The 19,181-nt window shown below is 41.2% G+C and overlaps 3 protein-coding genes across 6 annotated transcripts; 2 read left to right on the top strand and 1 right to left on the bottom strand.

The window, feature by feature from the left end:
* Nucleotides 1–5,014: 5,014 nt before the first annotated feature.
* cnfn (cornifelin) lies at nucleotides 5,015–5,589 on the bottom strand. Its single transcript, XM_075466512.1, has 3 exons — nucleotides 5,472–5,589; nucleotides 5,238–5,374; nucleotides 5,015–5,113 (listed from the first exon to the last, which is right to left on the bottom strand). Exons 1-3 carry the CDS (start codon nucleotides 5,587–5,589, stop codon nucleotides 5,015–5,017), a joined length of 354 nt encoding a protein of 117 aa, XP_075322627.1.
* A 4,344-nt stretch (nucleotides 5,590–9,933) lies between these two features.
* On the top strand, nucleotides 9,934–12,041 carry cxcr3.2 (chemokine (C-X-C motif) receptor 3, tandem duplicate 2). Its single transcript, XM_075466720.1, has 2 exons — nucleotides 9,934–10,086; nucleotides 10,347–12,041. The coding sequence occupies exons 1-2, from the start codon at nucleotides 10,048–10,050 to the stop codon at nucleotides 11,439–11,441; spliced, it is 1,134 nt and encodes a 377-aa protein (XP_075322835.1). The 5' UTR covers nucleotides 9,934–10,047; the 3' UTR covers nucleotides 11,442–12,041.
* Nucleotides 12,042–12,856: 815 nt separating this feature from the next.
* Nucleotides 12,857–17,111, top strand: LOC142380237 (C-X-C chemokine receptor type 3-like). 4 transcript variants are annotated; one of them, XM_075465926.1, is made up of 4 exons: nucleotides 12,857–13,492; nucleotides 13,733–13,825; nucleotides 13,999–14,346; nucleotides 14,640–17,111. In XM_075465926.1, exons 3-4 carry the CDS (start codon nucleotides 14,005–14,007, stop codon nucleotides 15,384–15,386), a joined length of 1,089 nt encoding a protein of 362 aa, XP_075322041.1. In that variant the 5' UTR covers nucleotides 12,857–13,492; nucleotides 13,733–13,825; nucleotides 13,999–14,004; the 3' UTR covers nucleotides 15,387–17,111. The 4 variants fall into 4 exon arrangements, with proteins under 4 accessions (XP_075322041.1, XP_075322042.1, XP_075322040.1 ...); XM_075465927.1 differs by having other exon boundaries at nucleotides 12,857–13,409; XM_075465925.1 differs by having other exon boundaries at nucleotides 12,857–13,405.
* The last annotated feature ends 2,070 nt before the right edge of the window (nucleotides 17,112–19,181 follow it).

Consider the following 19,181-nt stretch of genomic DNA (forward strand, 5'->3'; position numbering starts at 1 on the left):
CAGACTCTCGTATTATTCCAGCATCAAGGAGCTCTCTGAGGTGCTGCTTTACAGCCTCCCTATCGCTGGGGTGTATTGGCCTTGGGCGCTCTTTAAAGGGCGTCTGGTCCTGCAAGCGAATATGGTGTTTCACAGCGGTTGTGTGACCCAAGGAGAGCTCATCAACAGCAAAGACCTCTGGGATGGAATTCAGCTGGTCTGAAATTCGTCGCTTCCAGTCCTCAGGCATAGGTGAGTCATCTAGATTGAATGCAAGCCTCTCACTCGGCATCTGAGAATTAGTGCCCACGGATTGCATCGTGTTCAGTGGCGTTGCACTCTGAGCAGCAGATATTTCACCGATGACACACTTCGACGGAAGAGTGACACTGTGGTCTGATGTGTTTCTGAAAATAGCAGGGATCTTGCAGGAGGCCTTACAAGTGATGTTCATGAGTGCACATTCAAGGAACAGCCCGCCAGGCAGAGAAGGAGACTCGGGGGGTTCAAGGACAAAAGATGTGTTAGAATTTTCTTTCCCAACCCTGACATCTCCAACCACACACAGCTTGTGCCCTGCTGGAATGGTAACGGGGTTCCTCCCATGCAACTTCACAGGACAAGGTTTGTTTTCATTTTTGTGGACTTTTGCAACATGTTGGAGTAGCATTGCGAACTTATCTGACCTCCTCTGGAATGTTGGCCTATCATGATCCATCCCGCTTCGGTAGAGTTGTAGCAGAACATTTGTGCCAACCAACATTGGAATTTGGCTGTTAAACTGGCACTCGGGGACAACAAGCGCTAGGGCAGTTAGCTGCTCCTTTGTACCAGTAACACTATCAGGGAAGGTTAAAGGGACCTCAACATAGCCGCGATAAGGTACAGACTGACCTCCAGCCCCTTCAACCTCAAGCAAATGATGGATGGGCTGAATGGGGAAGGATGCCAGGTACTTGGAACAGAAAGTCTCTGAAATGGTGGTAACCTGAGATCCGGTGTCAAGGATAGATTGACATCTTACGTCCCCTACGGAGACTGTAGAGAGACAGCGAGGTCCCACCAGCCCAGGAGGTAGGGTGTGATGAAGCCCATGATTAGAGGTTTTAACTCCTGTTTCCTCTTTCACGTTGTGGGTCATTACTGTGAGACTTATCTGATTGATGTCCTCAGCTCCTGGCCGTCCCGCTGCAGGAGCCGCTACCAGTTTAAAGATGCTTCGGCGGATCCCTGTCGTGCCCAGAATCTGTTACGTTTTTCTCATTCTTTTTCCGTACAAGGCCAGGTTTAGGTTCATTGGTGCAATTTGCGGCAATGTGCCCATCTTCTCCGCACTTAAAGCAGAACCAAGTGGGAGTTTGGGGCGTCGAAGGATTCATGACACGGACTGCTAAGCTATCACTCTGCAAGGGTGATTCATTCCTTGTTAAACTGTTTGGGGGCCCTTCACGCTTGAATTCATTTCTCTCTTTGTGCATTAGCTGTGACACTTGTTTCCGAAGTTCTGCGACTTCCCTTTCAAGTTTGGAACTTGCATCAGGCTTTTTGGGAAGAGTGGCAATAGGTTCCTCAAATACTGGCAGGCTCAAGACTGAATGAACATGTGCTGCAGCCTTTGTGCTTCCTAGATGTTTTTTCATTCTGTCCATCTTGGCGGCCCGCCGGTCCTCTTCTGTTCTCAATAGTAACAGTAATTCTGGGAAAGATGGGGGACTAGTTTTCCTGTGCTCAAGCTGAAGACCAATGATCAAACTCTGGTCCCAACATCCGCGACAAAATTGCCTGAGCAAATACTTATCCGATTCTGCAGGCAAAACTCCTCCTCTCGAGATGGCTTTGGTAAGAAGCGTTTGGAGGCGCTTCAGGTAGACAGAGGGCTTCTCCCCAGAATTCTGGTTTGAACCCAGGAATGTTGCAAACAGCTCTTCTCCGTCCTCCACCACTCCAAATGCAGATTCAAGCTGAGTGAGGTAAGCGTCGGGTGGTGCATTTGTTCCAAGTGGCTTGACAATGTCAGCAGCTGGGCTGAGGAGACTCTCCAAGATCCTTCTTACCTTTTGGGAGTTAGATAATGAAACATCATTGAGGAGGAGGTCTATTTGGGTGCGCCAGGCATCGTAGTCAACTTCGCCCTGAGAAGGTCCTGACTCTGCTCTGACTGAAGCTAGATGGTGTTGCATCACTGCGAATCAAATGTTCAACAATAACTTTCTGGATTTGAGGTGGATTAATTGTGCTCTCATTCAGAAGTGGGGGACTTGTGGGGGCACTGAGGGGAGGAGCACTAGAGGCTGGACTAGCTAGACTTGGCTCAGGATTTCCAGGCTGACCTTCATCAATTACTTCACTGCGACTACTAGGTGCAGAAACATGTTGATCTGGCGACTGAAGGTGAGTATCAGGGCTTAGTGGGGGAACAGGGTCACGTGGGACAGGTTGTAGCTCCCGCTGAAGCACATTCCAAAATCCAGCTTTACTACTCCCAGCAAGCGTGCTCAGTTCAGCTAAGCATTTCTGGGCTAACTCTCTTCCAAGCTCCTCTTGACAAACCTCACGAATGGTTTTCACATGCCAGCTAATGTTGGGTTGATCACGGGGGCTAAGCAGGTAGCCAAGGCTTGCAGGATCAAGCCTCGAAATTGCCCTTTCTGTTGTGTACTCTACAAGGGTTCTGGCTGTTGGCTGATCTGGCACATCAGGAATCCTGACTATTTTCGTAATATCCCCATGAACATTAAAAAAGTCAGATATCTCTTTATCAGTGTACTGTTCATCTATGCCTGTAACATAGAGGCAACTAGGTCCATGTACGTCAAACTGGTTGCAGATATCCATTTTATCATGTACTGAAGTTTAGTAGGTTTTATGGTTTATCTCAAAAATAATTTACACAACAATGTCAAATCTCAAGTCTGTATGATTGTAAATTTCTCCACATTAGGTTTTTTTCTCTATTTGGGGTAGAACCTAGTTTAACTACAGCAGTCTCCTGGCTGGCTCGCCACTTTGTAACCCCTTCCTGCACCTGTCACTTTATGACAGTGCTAAAAATCAAATAGGAAGAATGAGGCTCAACTTTACCTAGACTCGATGAGGAGACTGCCCATATTTCCCAGACTAATTTTTTATTTAGACCAGTAAAATCTACCCCAAATAACACACAACAACAGAATGAAAGTTTAAAGAAAGTATATTGTCATAAAGCTCTTTCACATGACAATTTCTCAAAAAAAAAGGGTAAGTAAATTAAAGTGAATACTGCAGAAATATCACAATATCTCATACATCATAACTCAAAGCATACAGTTGTTTTAACTTTCTTAGTTATTTGGACCACAATTGAAACAAAAATGTTAAATGAAAATAACAAAAACCTCTGAGATCTCAGGTATTTAAAGTAAATTGTCCCAAAAGTTCAAATGAACGGAAAAATAGGCCAAAATAAATAAAATAAAATTGAATGAGTGCACTCAAAGTCCTACCGCCCTCTTTAACGGTGAAAGTCCAACGGTGAGTATTGAGATGGAGATGAAGATGTGGACAACCCCTAGTCCGAAGGGGAGCAGCAACCAAGATGGAGATGGATGAAAGGACAGGAACCGAGGATTAAGGACACAGGTGGAGGACTCTTGCAAGATAATTGGTATCCGTTTACATTCCCATTGTCATTCGTCTTGTCGCTGTCTGGTAGCTAGCTAGGCAGCTAATACTCGAACCTTGTTAGCATGTTGAACGTTTAGTTGATTTACAACAATTTACATCGTCCTACTCAACTCGTAGCTTGCCGACAGTCTTTTCGCACTCTCTGTCTCTTCTCTTCAGTTTTTTTACTTCTGAGTTCTGAGGGTTTTTTTTAACACTTCAATTCTAATTTCTTTCGTTCTTCTCTTCTCTTTCAGCTCGCACACACGCAGCGATCGCGGGGACTTGCAGAGATCCGCGCTGAGGTAAGATGCACACTCCTGTCAGCTTTTTGGCTCACAGAAAAATAGCGCTAAACAATTGCCACCTCATTAAAAGGGACAATAACACATATACAGGTTTGTTTTTACTGCTCAACTCTTGAGGAAAAACAGTCATGAATTTATATTTTAAAAGAAACATTTAGAACATAAATACATCATATAAACATCATTTTTAAAGCAACTACAAATAACCTGGAGTTTAACTAACCCGGGTTACAACAACATGCAAAGAAAATGCACAAAGCATGACATTTCTTGATGGTTTTATTGAAATGCTGTTGCCTATCTCAGTATCAGAAAATTGACATATACAAAACACTCCTTGAAGATTATTATTATTACATTATTACATTACACTTACGCTTTTTATCCAAAGCGACTTACATCTATTTAGATACAGGGTATTGGTTACAGCCCCTGGAGCAATGTGGGGTTAGGTGCCTTGCTCAAGGGCACTTCAGCCATGGATAGAGGTGTAGGGAGAGGTAAAGGCAGGTAAAGTCTACCTCCCTAACCACTAGGCCACGGCTGCCCCGTGGCCTAGTGGTTTGATGCATACATGATGAACATTATTTAATCATATTAAATTGATTAAAGCAGTATTTAAAGCTCATTACATTCTGAAAGAAATAAAGTGTCTCAGTTTCCCTCCATTAAAGACATGCTTATTTGTTACAATGGGGAAAGTCAGTTTTGCATAAAAACTTGTCTCTCTTCTCTTTCCTTCTTCATTCTTTACCAGTTTGTTGCATGAAGTCAGTTTCAGCACAGTGAGTCGCTGTTGAACTGCGTACACATTCAGAAACTAAGCGCCAACCTTCTGAACTTCTTCCCACATCTCAAATCATATATATAGATGTATATTTTTATATACTTAGAGATGAGTTGTAATATACCAAATAGTGTACAACATTAAGGCAAAAGGAAATACAGTTATAGAGTTATAGTCAATTTCTCAGGCTGTTATTCACTTCTTTAGCAGTGCCACATCTAATTATAACCCTGTAGTGATTGTGAAATTCAAAATATGAGACAGAAATGTTCACATATCTCGCTTTGTAATTTGAAAATTAGTCAGTGTTTCCCCTCGTCTTCTGCTCGCGTGCCATCTGACACAGTCCACACAGAGGACAACAGGCCATGATTAGCCAGTCATCGCACACCGAGCCCTGGGGGAAAGAAGGCAGTAAACTGGTGACAAACATCTTCAACTTTGACACAAAAAAGATTGTTTGGTGTGGCTGAGACAGCAACTTTTTTTTGCCCCATCTGGTATTTAAAGAGCACACTTACATCAATGCGGTATTTGTTGCGTATGCTTGTCCTCAAAGCGATCATGGCCCCTGGAAGGAAAGGCAGGCAGCAGCTCTCTCCGCTGTTCTGAGCCACGTTACAGCCCAGGATACAAGGAATACATGTTGCACAAAGACCTGCATGTGAGAGGTGTACACATCACATTGTAAATTACATCACATTGTTGGAAAACACAAAATCAACTTGCTTCCATAAACCAATGAAGACACTTACAAATGCCACAGTCATCACAGCAGTCGCACACATTTGTACTCCAATGTGATGATGAGGACACATTGTACTGTGTGTTAGATGTGGGCTGCAAGTTGACCACATTTGAGTGGAATGCCATGGCTGCAAGCAGAAGAAAAGAATCATAATCACAATGTTGTTAAACAAGAATAATCAGTTCACCTCGTATTCCGTTGGATTTTTGAGCCCTATTTGCAGCAAAGTTCCCCTCCTAAACCGTATCCACATTCATGTCCAGTACTGCGTAACAAAAGCTTGTGAAGATCTTCATTGCAGCCCAAAGAGATTATATCTAATTAAACCAAAGGTCGTCTACAAACCAGTCAAAGAGAAATGTAATAAGTCAAATTAATTCCATGTAGCAGTGCTGGATATCCTTTGTTTTGGGAAACCTCGGTTCACATTTTACCTACTGAAAGTGTAGTCTGATGTTGAAGAGGATAACTAAATCCAAATCCACTCACAGGAGAGAAAAGGTATGGTCACAGTTCTCTTATACCCACTGTGACAACATACAGAGGCTCATTTGTCCAGGTACAAACATTATGTAAACTGTTTAGTTTTGGGGTGTTTCACACCTGACAAAAGGGTGAACCTAGCATGATGCAGTCTTTATCAGCAGAGAGTAATTAAAGAACAAAGCAGATATTTTTAGCGTGTTTACATTTTAGGCACTTTGGTAAGGTGTGGTGTGTGTACACACTCAAAGCCAAGTGAAACGCGTAAAAAAACAAGCTGTGGCTCTCAAGCATTGATCAATAAAAAGGGATTGGGCTCTGATCTATATCTTTTCCAACTGGGGCGTGAATAAGGTATGTCCATATGTGCATATGGGTCTTAACATTCCAGGAAAGCTCTACGCACGTGAATGCAAGAGTCATATACTGGAAGCAGATTTATAATCTATTGATATTGGAATTTGATTTGGACTCTTCCTAAATTTCTGTGGTGGCGCAGACGCATCATTTACATTACTGTGAAGGATTAAGCACAACATGCGCAGTATTTTCTTATGTACGTATAGAACATTGAACATAAGCTAAAATATTTCCCCATTTAATTCCATAACACCGTATGTATGGTAGTTTATGTCTTTTGTCCCCTTTGTGAAAAAGGAATGAGTTGCTGCTTCAGTACATTTCTACACACTGGTATGTTGTGATTTTCACAAGATTTTGATTTGATTGTTTTTACACATACAACAGCACGAGTCTCAAAAATAATAAAGAGGTTAATCCGGTGGCAGACAAACATATTGCGTATTTAGCACTAGTTGCATCAGCAGTTTATTTATTTCTTTATTTTTTGTGAGCAAGACGTACTCAACCACTTTTTGTAAGCAATTTAGTAATGATGACAAATGGAGATGGAATGGATACAACACGTGACACATGCTACATATTATAGTCAACCATCCCAAATTCTGTTTTCCCTCCAATATCTAACTCAAACAAGAGGGACCAACCTACACATAGAGTGGCTCGTATAAAAAGCTGTTGCCAAGGGGACAAAACAATCCTCTTAAAATATAAATAAATCTGTTTAAAAAAATAAAAAAACTATATGAATTGATAGAGAATAACAATAATCTCCCAGTTTAAGCATTAAATGATCTAATTAAGTTGTTCTTAATTATAAACAAACAGTAGATTTCTGAACTTTGTATTTGAAACCATCGAATTAACAGGTATTAAGAAAATCTACAGTGTATCTAAAAGATCAGCCAAAAGCATTACTGTATTGGCTTTGAGTCATGCATAATGTCACATACTTCTTAAGGGATGGTTCACAGTCAGAGGTACCTCAACAGTGCATTCCAAGTGGTTAAATATTGATCTTACACTGTTGAAGTATGATTTACGGCTTGAATACTTCAACTCCATTGTGTCTCCATAACATAATGTATCCACCAGAGAGCAGTGGCAGGCCTTTTAAGGTCCCCCTCAGAATTAGGATTTCAGTCATATCGGAGAGATTTGAGTTTATATTGTAAAATCAAAGAAGCACCAGATAAATAGGCTTTTCAGAGGAGCAAAGGTTGTCTCCAATGCACACCAGAGGAGCATGTAAAGACATATAGGTTCAAAGTTACAGTTTTTACACAAAGTACCATTTAATAAGGAAGTAAAACATCAGTGAAGTTACGCAACAGCATAATTTACCAGAAGACCCTCGCATAAGATGTCTCAGCAGAGACAGACATAACCGCAAAAGTGTTCAGTTCCTGAACATTTCAGAGCATTAGTTGTTTTTTGAAAAAGGGCCTTTCTACTATGGGCCTGCCTTTTTCCGTCCATGCTGTTTACTTTTTGGGGTCTAGTTGCCTCTAAACCAACAGTTAAATTCTCCTAAACTGAGCTGGTAATTAAAAGTATGCTGTCATGCTCACTTTGTTGAGCAAAATGTCCACGGTGGCTTCATTTAATCTAATCTTTTAAATCTAAACTCTGAGATATTATAATGTTGAGAGACTGGTCGTTTCAGCAAGAGTCTTTGGCTGAACAGCACTGAGGCATTCGTACATATCAGCAGGAAGGTGTGAAACAAATTAGATCACATCCAGCCCTGCCTCAACCATACCTAATGATATACTGTGTTCAGTTTGTCCTTTACCATTTTATTTCTTTCCACCCTGTCTTCTTTACGAGGCCTCAGAGGGTAAGTCTGATTTTTCTTTTTCTTCAAATTCACTAAAATCCCAATCAGAAAGTGAGCTGCAGCACTGATGTTTTAAACATCGTTTTTTCATTTGAGCATTTTGAGGTTTAAATCAATCAAAAAAAGTAAAAGAAAAAAATCTATATTAAATTCCTACAGTGTAGTCTGAGTTTAGTGCAAACTGAACATAAAAAAAACACAACATAGTGAAGAAATTCCTGCAAAGCAAGCACTTTCACTTCTCAAATTGTGGATCATTTTCTTTACACCAGTTTCTATTTGTGTGCAAATCCCACGAATGTTCACAACTGACACTTTGAAATTTTGATGAATCTTCAGTGTTTGTTTGTGCAATGTCTTAAAAAGAGAGCACAACTTCAGTTCTGATAAAGTTGAGCGCCAGTATTTTATTCACAAAGGAACAGAGAGAGCAGATTTTAACAGTGGGACATTTGACCATTTAATGAAAAATATTCGCTCATGTTGAGTTTGATGGCAGTCACAAGTCTCAAAAAAATTGAGACAGGGGTCATGTTTGCCCCTGTGAAACTTCTCCTCTTCTTTTAACAACAGTCAGTAAACCTGTGAGAACACGGGAGACAAGTTGTTTTGTTTTTGAGAGAGGAAAGGATTCTAACAGCTCAACAGACTTTGATCTTCTTTGCTGTATTTTTTTGTTTCAGGATGGGCCAAATGTTTTTCAGTTAAAGAACAGCACAGTTTGCAGCTCCTGAACTCTTCTACCAAGAAGTAATGCTGTTGTAATAGAAATATTAAAAAAATCATCTGAATGGGATCGTGTGTTGTTTTATAACCTGTATATACCTTTCAGCATCGATGGTGACCTTCCAGATGGGAAAGTTGTCTGTTCCATAGGCACCAATGCACTCAATACCATCAAAGATGCCGGCTTTTGAACTTAGCATTGATAACAAGCCAGATGGTCCAAGGGATGCAGTGTCCATGATTTCCTGAAAGTATCTCGAATTTGGATTTTTCTGACGACAAGATAGTTTTCCTCTTTGCCTGAGTTCCTTTTAAATTAGTTTTTGTAGATTAGTTTACATGGAGCTTTAAGCTGTATCTGTGGATGGAACGGTGGACTGTGTTCACAGATAATGCTTTCTTGAAGGGTTCCTGAGCCCATGCAGTGATTTCCATGACAGATTCATGCCTGTTTTTAATACAGTGCTGCCTGACAGTTGAAGATCATGAGCATCCAATCAGGATTTTCTGCCATATCCCTTGCACAGAGATATCTCCAGATTCTCCTTTTTTTTTTTTTAGCAGATTGCTGAACCTATGCCCATCTTTACTTCTGAAAGACTGTCTCTCTAAGGTGCTCTTTTTTAAATCCATCATGCTAATGACTTTGCTGCTATAACCTGCTTCTCCAGTCTTTTGTTGCCCCAGTGCAAACTTATTTGAGACATTTTGCAACTGTTGCAATTTGATATGCTTTGTATGCTCTATTATGCATAACATATTACTTAACTAGATTTGCAGATCATTGCATTCTGTCATTATTTATATTTTACAATGTGTCAAAACTTTTTTTGGAACTGGAGTTGAGATTTTCCATCTAAAGCATCACTGGCGGTCTGGCAGAAATTTATAGCTGGCTGCAGACGTGCAGACAAAAACATGTCAAAACTTCCCTGGCACAGTCATCCATTCCCAGTGTGCTTTTGTTAGCATCTGTCTAAAGTGTGCAAAGATTCGGTTCCTGATTTTTTTTTTTTTTTTACACTTCTTCTTTCTGATCCTCCGTCATCTGGACAAGCATAGCAAAGATAATGTGTGAAAAAGGATGTCCAGCTGATGTGTTTTTGAGTTGAGTCTACTCTCTTCACTCTTTAAGGGTTTCGGTTATCCTGCTGTGCCTTTGTTGTCTGCAAATATGAGTTCAGTCACAACAGCTACAGAAAGCTACAGTTGGGTGAGTGGATATTTTATTAACCTTCATATGCGTCAATAGTTGGTAGAAAACATAAATGGATAACTTTGTCATTTCTCCACAAGCTGCTTTTGGAGGGCAAGTAAGCTACACTTTACCTTTCTTAGGTTTTCATTGTCAGTTCATTTAATGGCCGAATTTGAATATAAGATAAGTGGACACCCATTAGTAAAGGATGTTGTCTTGTGCAGTCCATGTCCTTTACATGTTTGATTGAGCCTGTTTTTCTCTCTCAACTGCAGGATGAGTATGAAAACTACAGTGATTACCCTTCAACAGGCGACAGTAAGGCAACCCCATGCTTTCAGGATGACATCTATGCCTTTGCACAGAAGTACTCCCCTATTGTGTACAGCCTGGTGTTCGTTCTGGCTGTCGTAGGCAACGTGCTGGTACTGTGTGTGATCAGACGCTACAGAGTCTCTCAGAGCGCTGGGGCCTGTGCCTTCTCTTTGACAGACACCTTCCTCCTTCACCTGGCCATCTCTGACCTCCTGCTGGCCTTTACCCTCCCCCTGTTTGCAGTGCAGTGGGCTCACCAGTGGGTATTCGGCGTGGCTGCTTGCAAGATCTCTGGGGCCCTCTTTTCCCTGAACCGCTACAGTGGCATCCTCTTCCTGGCCTGCATCAGCTTTGACCGATACCTAGCCATTGTTCACGCCGTCAGCTCAGGCTGGAAGCGTAACACTTGCCATGCACAGTTTGCGTGTGCAGTCATCTGGTTGGTATGCTTTGGCTTGAGTGCAGTGGAAATAACCTTCAAACAGGTAGTGGAGGTCGAGACTGTTGGCCACCAGAAGACATATCTGTGCCAGGTGTGGTTTACTGAGAATCCCGTTCAGTGGCATGTGGGGCTGAAGATGGTCAGTATAATTCTGGGTTTTGGTGTTCCTCTGCTGATCATGCTTTACTGCTACATCCAGATCTTCAGGTCACTGTGCAATGCTTCTCGTCGCCAAAAGCGCAAGTCTCTCCGTCTCATCGTCTCCTTAGTGTCCATGTTTGTCATATGCTGGGCACCATACAACTGCTTCCACCTGGCAGACAGTCTGTACAGGCTGGGTGTGGTGTCTGGAGGTTGCCATTTTGGCCGTGTGATGGACATTGGCATTTTGACCACAGAAAGTTTGGGCCTGTCGCACTGCGCCTTGAACCCTTTGCTTTATGGCTTCATCGGGGTGAAGTTCAGGAGGGAGCTGGTCAGAATGTTCAAGGGGCTGCTGGGACAGAGAGGCTTGCTGGGAATGGAGGGCTGGAAGCAGAGGAGACTTAGAAAAGCAACAGGATCATTCAGCTCTGCAGAAAGTGAAAACACCTCATACTCTGTCATGGTGTGAAACTGGTTAGAGATAAGGAGATAAGTGTGGGTTTTTACGCATGAGGGGGAATTTTGAGGGCAAAAAGTTTAAATAGGACTTTAAAATGTTTGCAGAAGAATAAGATTTCTTCCTGTATATTTTACATTGGTGCTTTGCCACATTACAGTGCAGCTTATATGGTTTTGTTCTTTTTTTATACTCTTAATCCTGTTGTACAATCATTAAGTGGGTGTGGAGCAGAGTAAAGCATAGCACCAAACGTATTGATGTTGTCACAGAACATTTCATGAGAATGTGTAGATGTTGATGTCCATGAGTCAAATATTGTGAAATTTCTAGTTTTCTCAATACTCTGAAAAGGCTTCTTCAGCTGTTTATACGTGGAGTGCGGTCTCAGTCATTTCGACACAAATCTTAGTTTTACTCGCACAAATTTGTCGTGAAACAAAGTTCTCTTTAAAAAGCTGTTAGAATAGATGTGTAAATAAAAATGTATGTGTTTTTTTTCATGATAAAGTTCTCTCATTTGTATTTTTTTTTTTTAAAAAACATACTCTGGCGTGCAAAAAGAGGAAATGAACATGACTCATTACAATAAATTTCTATGTAACTTTTAAACCCAGCCTCATTTTGATGCACAGATTATTATAATAAACTTTGTGTAATAAATACAAAATGTCATGTCTATAGCACATAAACGTCATTTTACTCCTTTCATTTTGCACAATATGCTGCTGTTGAGTGCACTGGCAGTCCTTAGTGTCAATGCAAATAGGATAATGATGAGTACCTGGAACAGATGACGCTTTTGGTTATTCTTAGACTGATGTTCATATTAAGAACGAAGGCAAAAAAAAAACTACCTGTGGCTAACAGGATGTGAATACGGTATACACACATGCTATATGTGTGTGTGTGTGGGTGCACATGCGTCCATGTTGTCTACGTTGGTCAGTTTTTACAAATTAATTCGTTTGTTACATTTATTTTCTTCATTCTCAATAACTCGTGCTGCAATGATTTAAATTTTGTTCAGGGATTAAGTGTAAAGGATAAGTCAATCCAATATTATAAGCAAAATATACCTGTAGGTCCAAAGGCACTTTGATCATGCTTCAGAAAATCTCTATAACCTTTGTTATATGCCTGGTGTTTCTGGATGGTTGGATGGATGGACGTTTATTATCCTCAAAGACAGCAGCTCCCTCTAGTGGAGATCTACTCGTCGTGCAGCACATTGTCTGCTTTGTGTCCAACATGCTGGTGCCGAGTGTCAAATACGGTGGCAACACGGAACTACGATAAGTTGGCCTTCAAAACAAAACAAAGCTTATTGATCTATTATTGCTTCGGTCACGAAGGCCATGTCTTTTCAAGAAATCCTGGTCCTTTATACTGGACTGGATATATTCTGTGCTTTCAGTCTCTTGTCATGGGTTATTATTATCAACAGTTTGTTCAGTTGGTTGAATCAAATATTTAATTTTGAAAAAACAACATATAGAGCAACATCATATTTCGGTTGATTGGCAGGTTTGACAGAAATGACAATGTACGTTTCGGTTGAAACTCGTTGAACCAAAAAGAAAAGAAAAGAAAAGAAAAGAAAAGAAAAGGACAACAAGGGGAAGTAATTAAAGTGCGCGTGAATCCATCCTGATGGTGCGAAAAATTCTTAAAACCACAATCTGCATGAAAGCTGCGTCAGTGACGTGAAACGTCCAACTGGTGTGTTGTGCTCAGCTCTTCTCGCCGTCTGTTTTGACACGAACCTTTTGTCTGTGCGGATTCACCTTCAGCCCGTTTAAACGTGCGAGTCTTCCGCAAGGACAAGTTTAACTATCCCTTAAGTGCAAATGCAAAGCACGAAGGAAACTTTTGCGCGTTTTTGAGCAGGACTGGAAGGACACTCGACAGCTGCAGGACGTTCGATCTGACGGTAATTACCGTCCCATCCATCCTGAGCGCGGTTATAGGCACAGGTTGGTACGTGTTTTGTCATCGGTCCACAGCGCACAGAGGGGCTGCAGCCCTCAGAATAAACAGCTGAACGTTTTCCTGGGAAGTTGGTTAGAGATCAGATATTTACAAAGCTCTTGAGATTGTTTAAAGTACGCTGGACTTAAGGAACGTTTGCACTCCCGTTTCTGTTTCGAAATCGCTCCTAGGTCCACATTCTGGTGACTCTGACCGACTTGCGCAAGTTTGCTGAAAATTGACCTAATCTTTGCACCTAACTGCATACCTTGTTCGTTGGCTGCCGTACAAATTTAAACTAGATTAAAAATCTCACATACTCTTTTTCAAAGGTTTGAACTGTGTCCGATGGTGTGTATGACTAAGGGAAACTGCCATCCTTTCGGCCCTCTCCACCGTTGCCTCATCCAGTGACATCACATCATGTGAGTTATGAGTGAGTCTGATGATTTTTGGAAACCCTCAGCCGGGCTTCCCAAAGGGATATTTTAAAAAATTCACAGTCACCCAGCTGTTGTTACACAGAGAGAGGAGTGTATATAAGACTGTGACACTTCAAAGTTTTTGATTTCTCTGTGTTTCTGTATCTCCTCTGCAGCTGAACATGGCCGTGCTCCTGGATGGACTGTTTCGTCAGAACACCACCTATGACTATGACGAAGACTACGAGTATAAAGAGGAGTTTGAAGAAAGAGGCAGTGAGGCGGTGTGGATCCCGATTGTGTACTCTGTGGTTCTGTTGGTTGGTCTGCTGGGGAATGCGCTGCTCCTGGTCGCTTTGTACCAAAAGAGGCGCTCGTGGAGCCTGTCGGACACATTTATCCTCCACCTGAGTGTGGCAGACATCCTGCTGCTGGTGACGCTGCCCTTTCGGGCTGCACAGGCCGCACAAGATTCTGGATGGTGCTTTGGGATTTTCTGCAAGATCTGTGGAGCTGTTTTTAATGTAAGTGTTGTGCAGAGCAAGTAGCGACTGAGATCTGTTAAGAGCAGCTGTGAGAAAGTTGTTTTTGGATGGATTGTGTCTGACTCTGAGTGGTTATTTCCTGTGAAATGAAACAGAGCCTTAACTCTGATACTCATGTCAACCCCTTAACCCCGCATCACTTCCTTTGTGACATCCTCTGAGTATTTCATTGTTTCTTTGAAGTAGCAACAATGAAATTGGAGGAGATCAGATCTGAACTTGGTAGAAATGTTTGGAGGTTTTTCTCTTACTGTAAACTTTTCTTTTTCTAGATCAACTTCTACTGTGGGATCTTTCTGCTGGTTTGCATCAGTCTGGATCACTACTTGTCCAGCGCCCATGATGTCCAGCTGTACCCCCACAGCACGCCCAGTTCAGTCCATGTCTACTGCTTTGCGGTGTGGCTCATCTCCCTGCTCCTCACTATCCCTGACTGGATTTTCCTCAGGCCTAAGACAGAACAAAGGAAAACACAGTGTGTTCACGGCTACCCTAAGTCTGAATTTGACTGGCATCTGTTTTCACGTGTACTCCACCACCTAGTGGGCTTTTTGCTCCCTACGATCATCCTGATCGTGTGCTGCTCCTATGTCCTGCTACGTCTGCAGCGCCGCTCAAAAAGCCTTGTGAAGAAGAGGCCTGCCATGGCCATCCTGCCATTTGTGGTAGTTTTCCTTCTCTGCTGGATGCCATACAACATTACCCTATTCGTGGACACCTTATGTAACATCCACAAAGACCCTCAAAATAATAATGAGGGTTCTTTAAAAACAGCTCTTAGCGTGTTCTCAGCTCTAGGCTGCGCTCACGCCTGCCTCAGGCCTCTGCTGTATCTGTTTTTTTGTGGAAACTTTAGGAAACAAACACTGAGACTGCTAAGATGCACTACAGTTGAATGCAAGAGCTCACTGTGGGAGCTGGGTGTGGGCGAGGAAGCCCCACATGAGCAGGAACAGTCAGCGGAGGAGCTCAAACAGATGACAAGTCCGGAGCATCAGGTCCACTCAGTTCAGGCGTAATGAATGGCCTAAAAAAAAACCTATTACTCATCACTAAGTGATAATACACCCATGAGGGGAATTTAATGTGAACTCAGGTCATGGGTTTCATGGGTGTGGGACTACAAACTATATGATGAAGAGAAGCGAAAAGAAATGTCTCTAAATTCCACTTCGATTTGAAAGTTTCAGACAAACATGGTGGTGACTTGTACTGTTGTTCCTCTGTTTTGTATCCACTGTTGCACAATTTAAGCTTGTTACCTTCAATCATGACACATAGAGATCTTTATTTTGTCGCATGTTATTATTTTTGCAAGCATTTTTAATTAAGGAAGGCGTTTTTTCCTTTATTTATATGTAGTGAAAGGCTTGTGTCATAATCCTTTGAAGCAGATGGAATATAAGCTGTTATTTCTTTGTTAGTTTATTTTTGCAATAAACAGTCCGACTCACTTTATAACTTGATTGCTGATAACATGCAATAAACCGTTTAACTTTCAGTTCACGGGCAGGCTTGTCTGAAAGCAGTAAAGGTTGTGAATTCCAGGATTACACAGTGAGTTTGCACGTCTGTTTGTGAAAAAGGAATAGAGAGGGAATTTTTGTCATTTTGACTCCAGTGTTGCAACATTCAGTAAGACACCCAGCCACTGATACAAACAGGTAGTGATGTCATCAGTCAGGTGACGGAACAGGACTGAGGCAGAGGCGGATAAACAACAAGCTGCCTGCCAGCCTTTTTGTAGCTCTCTATTTACTCTTATCTAAACACTTGTCTTTTTGTTTTGGTGGAGAGAACTGTGACACGCTTTGTCTGTGAGGGCATGAATAGTAACGCAAGTAGGTGGCAAACAAAGGGAAGTTAGAAAAGAGAGAATCTTACTGTAGGGGCCAAAGCACATGTGCTCAACAACAGAATCTGCTTTTTTTTTGAGTTTGGTATTTAATCTTCACACTGCTCTGCAGGCTGCCTGACGGACAAGCCTCATTCCTAAATGAAGGCATGATAATGTTAACACATATAAATATGAACTCATATAAATGTCACTTTCACAGCTATAAGGTCTTTTGTAAACTCAGTGTACTTTCACACACAGGGAGAAAAAAACTGTTTTCTTCTCTACCTTCCTTCCTGTTTCTATAGTTATTCAGTTTATACAGCGTTAAAGTCTCAAAAAGAATGTGGTCTAACCTAAGAAATGTTGCCTCACTATAGCAGCCGTCGCCCTTCTTGTTTAAGTGACATCGCTGGTTAGAATGAGTCTTGAACATCGTTTAAAATTGACATGTCATTTCCTGCCCAGCTTGAGCGTTTCTGTGAAATGAGATGGAGACATGCAGTCACATAACAAACCGGTCATGTTGCATAGTCTTTTTGAAACTGAAAACTACGTCATAAAACTTGAAGAAAAAACATTTTTGACGTGTGGCCCTGTGTTAAAACAACACCAGTGCGTGCGGAGCACACAAAGCTAAATGCTTGAAGAGACTTGTGGCCAAGCCCTTAAATCCGTTAAGTACTAGATGATACTTTTAGCCCTCCACCTGAAAAACATTCTCAAATTCCTTCAGCAATAGCTCCACAACTGAGAAGTCAAATTGAACTACCATGGGCTCTGAGGATGGGAGATATTTGAGAGAATTCAAGCAAGTCTTATCATCTGAAGTTCATCAAATATGTGCATTTATTCATAGTCCTGGCTGTAACTGTAAATTACAAAATAAAGAACAACCTTATTAAAACAGCTGGGTTTCCATTCATTAGTGAAGCAAAACTGAAGTGATAAACTGATTTGAAGCAAATAAATTAAGCTGCGAATTGCCAACTAAAGATGGCAGTATAGGTTATGTTGCTCTTAGTTGTAATCCAATAGAAGACTGTAAACAAACCACCAGGAAGAAAACAACAACTGTGGAATGTCCACAGGAGGAAAACGGAGTAACTTTTGTCTCTTGGAATATCTGGAACAGTATATTCAATGGAGTTGTTGCTGTTGTTTTTCCTGGTTAAGGTTTGTTTCTTTTTAGAGCAATTGCTTCTACTTCATTACAACCATGAGCAATGTAGCCTGTTCTGCAACCGTCTGACAACACCACTCAACCTAGGTTATTTGCATCAAACCAGCCAATGAAAACGTGTCGTGTGCACATTGCTGTCATGCGGTTTTTTTTAGATATCACTTAAGATTTGCTTCACTGGTAAATGGAAATCATTCCAGTGACATCGGATGTTACAGAACCTCTTCAAGATATTCTTAGATGCTAATCTACCAAATCATTTGCAACACAAAGGAAACAGGAAATGGAACGACCATTTTTTTTGTGACTGCTGAGTTATTTAGCAGTTATATTTAACATATATAAATAGTTGATATAATGTTTTCTTGTTTAGTTTAGTTTTGTTCTGATAGAATACAACATTGAATAAATTAAACACAAAACGTGTGAACCTAAATGCACATCCAGCATGACTGTGTTTGCCTTGTCTCTGTTTGCCCTCGCAGTTCTGCATGAATCAATAAAATGTCCAAAGGTGGTGAAAATGAGCTCCACAGCAGCCGTGCTGACCGGGCAGCCTTTAATGCAGACGTTGCTGCACTCATTTCACACTAATCGACTGGTGGTGTTTAAAAAGGAAAAATCATAAAGTGAATCAGTTAAATAAGTAATTTATCATTGTATCCTTACAGAATTTATGCTGGTTCCCTTTTTGTAACAAATGCAGCCAGACCAGTAATGGAGCCTCTGAGGAGGAAGAAGTGAAGAGAAGTGAAATTTATTTATTTAGCACTTTTCAGCAACAAGACGATCCAAAGTGCTTAGAAGAGGGTAATCTGCTCAATCTGGTGGTTGTTGCGGGGATGATCCATCACACTATCACCAGTGCACTGTTGTCAAATATTTGCATTTTACTGTTATTGAAGAAAGCGAGGACGCTGAAGGAAAGGAGTGTTTCTCATTCATTTGAAGGGGCCTGTCACAAGACTACTTTTAGCTCTTTTCATCTGACACTTTTGACATTTTAGCTGAAAAGGTGTGGTTTGGGATGTTATTCTGCTTTTTGTCTCAGTTACAATTTCCTATCAGAGAGATGTAAGCGATTTCCACAGAAACTGCTACAAGTGGGTTTCCTTTTTTCTTTCAGCTCTTCTGTTTTCTCCTGATCCGCACAATGCCTAAACATATAGTAACTCCTAGATATTACTATACATTTGTGGTTTTACTGTCTCAGAACAATCCAACTTGTACTGAGGCTGTGAGTGTGTCTAACACTTCAGCCGTAACAGCCATTGCTTTGTGTGGAGTATATTTTCATAACCAGGCTATAAACCAGAAAAGCTATAAAAGAAACAAATGATACAAATGGGTGCTAGGTCACAACCTTTCTCTTTGTTAGTTCCTTGTCTACATACATTCAGACTGAGCTCATTAAAACAATATGCATAATGTTTGTGTGAACAGGAAAGTTATCATCACTGTACAGTATATCATACCTTCTAACTGAACACGATTATTTTGTTGCAACCCTTTTTTCATCAACTGGCAACTGAAATCATCTACACTTAATTAATACACAGTCTATTTCCATCTATGTTTGCACATGTTCTTACAAATGACTGTGCCTATTACCTACTACCTAATAAATAGAGAAGTGTTGAGGGGCTCAAGACTTATGCACACCTGGAATTGCTCAGTGTGAAAATATAAAGCTCACTGAAGCAAATCCCAGAATTTGCAACTCATTTGTGAAATTAGTTGTTCGTTCGCAACACTGCAAAGACACTACAGAAACATGCAGCCTATCATGCCTCC

This window comes from Odontesthes bonariensis, chromosome 5, assembly GCF_027942865.1.
Source record: "Odontesthes bonariensis isolate fOdoBon6 chromosome 5, fOdoBon6.hap1, whole genome shotgun sequence".
Taxonomy (NCBI): domain Eukaryota; kingdom Metazoa; phylum Chordata; class Actinopteri; order Atheriniformes; family Atherinopsidae; genus Odontesthes; species Odontesthes bonariensis.

Excerpts from the sequence above, each read along its gene's own strand:
- cnfn (XM_075466512.1), bottom strand. The coding sequence starts at position 5,589 with ATGGCATTCCACTCAAATGTGGTCAACTTGCAGCCCACATCTAACACA. Across the intron at positions 5,375-5,471 it reads CTGTGATGACTGTGGCATTT|GTCTTTGTGCAACATGTATT; the intron begins GTAAGTGTCTTC and ends TCTCACATGCAG. Across the intron at positions 5,114-5,237 it reads GCAACAAATACCGCATTGAT|GGCTCGGTGTGCGATGACTG; the intron begins GTAAGTGTGCTC and ends TCTTTCCCCCAG.
- cxcr3.2 (XM_075466720.1), top strand. The coding sequence starts at position 10,048 with ATGAGTTCAGTCACAACAGCTACAGAAAGCTACAGTTGG. Across the intron at positions 10,087-10,346 it reads CTACAGAAAGCTACAGTTGG|GATGAGTATGAAAACTACAG; the intron begins GTGAGTGGATAT and ends TCTCAACTGCAG.
- LOC142380237 (XM_075465926.1), top strand. The coding sequence starts at position 14,005 with ATGGCCGTGCTCCTGGATGGACTGTTTCGTCAGAACACCACCTATGAC. Across the intron at positions 14,347-14,639 it reads TCTGTGGAGCTGTTTTTAAT|ATCAACTTCTACTGTGGGAT; the intron begins GTAAGTGTTGTG and ends TTCTTTTTCTAG.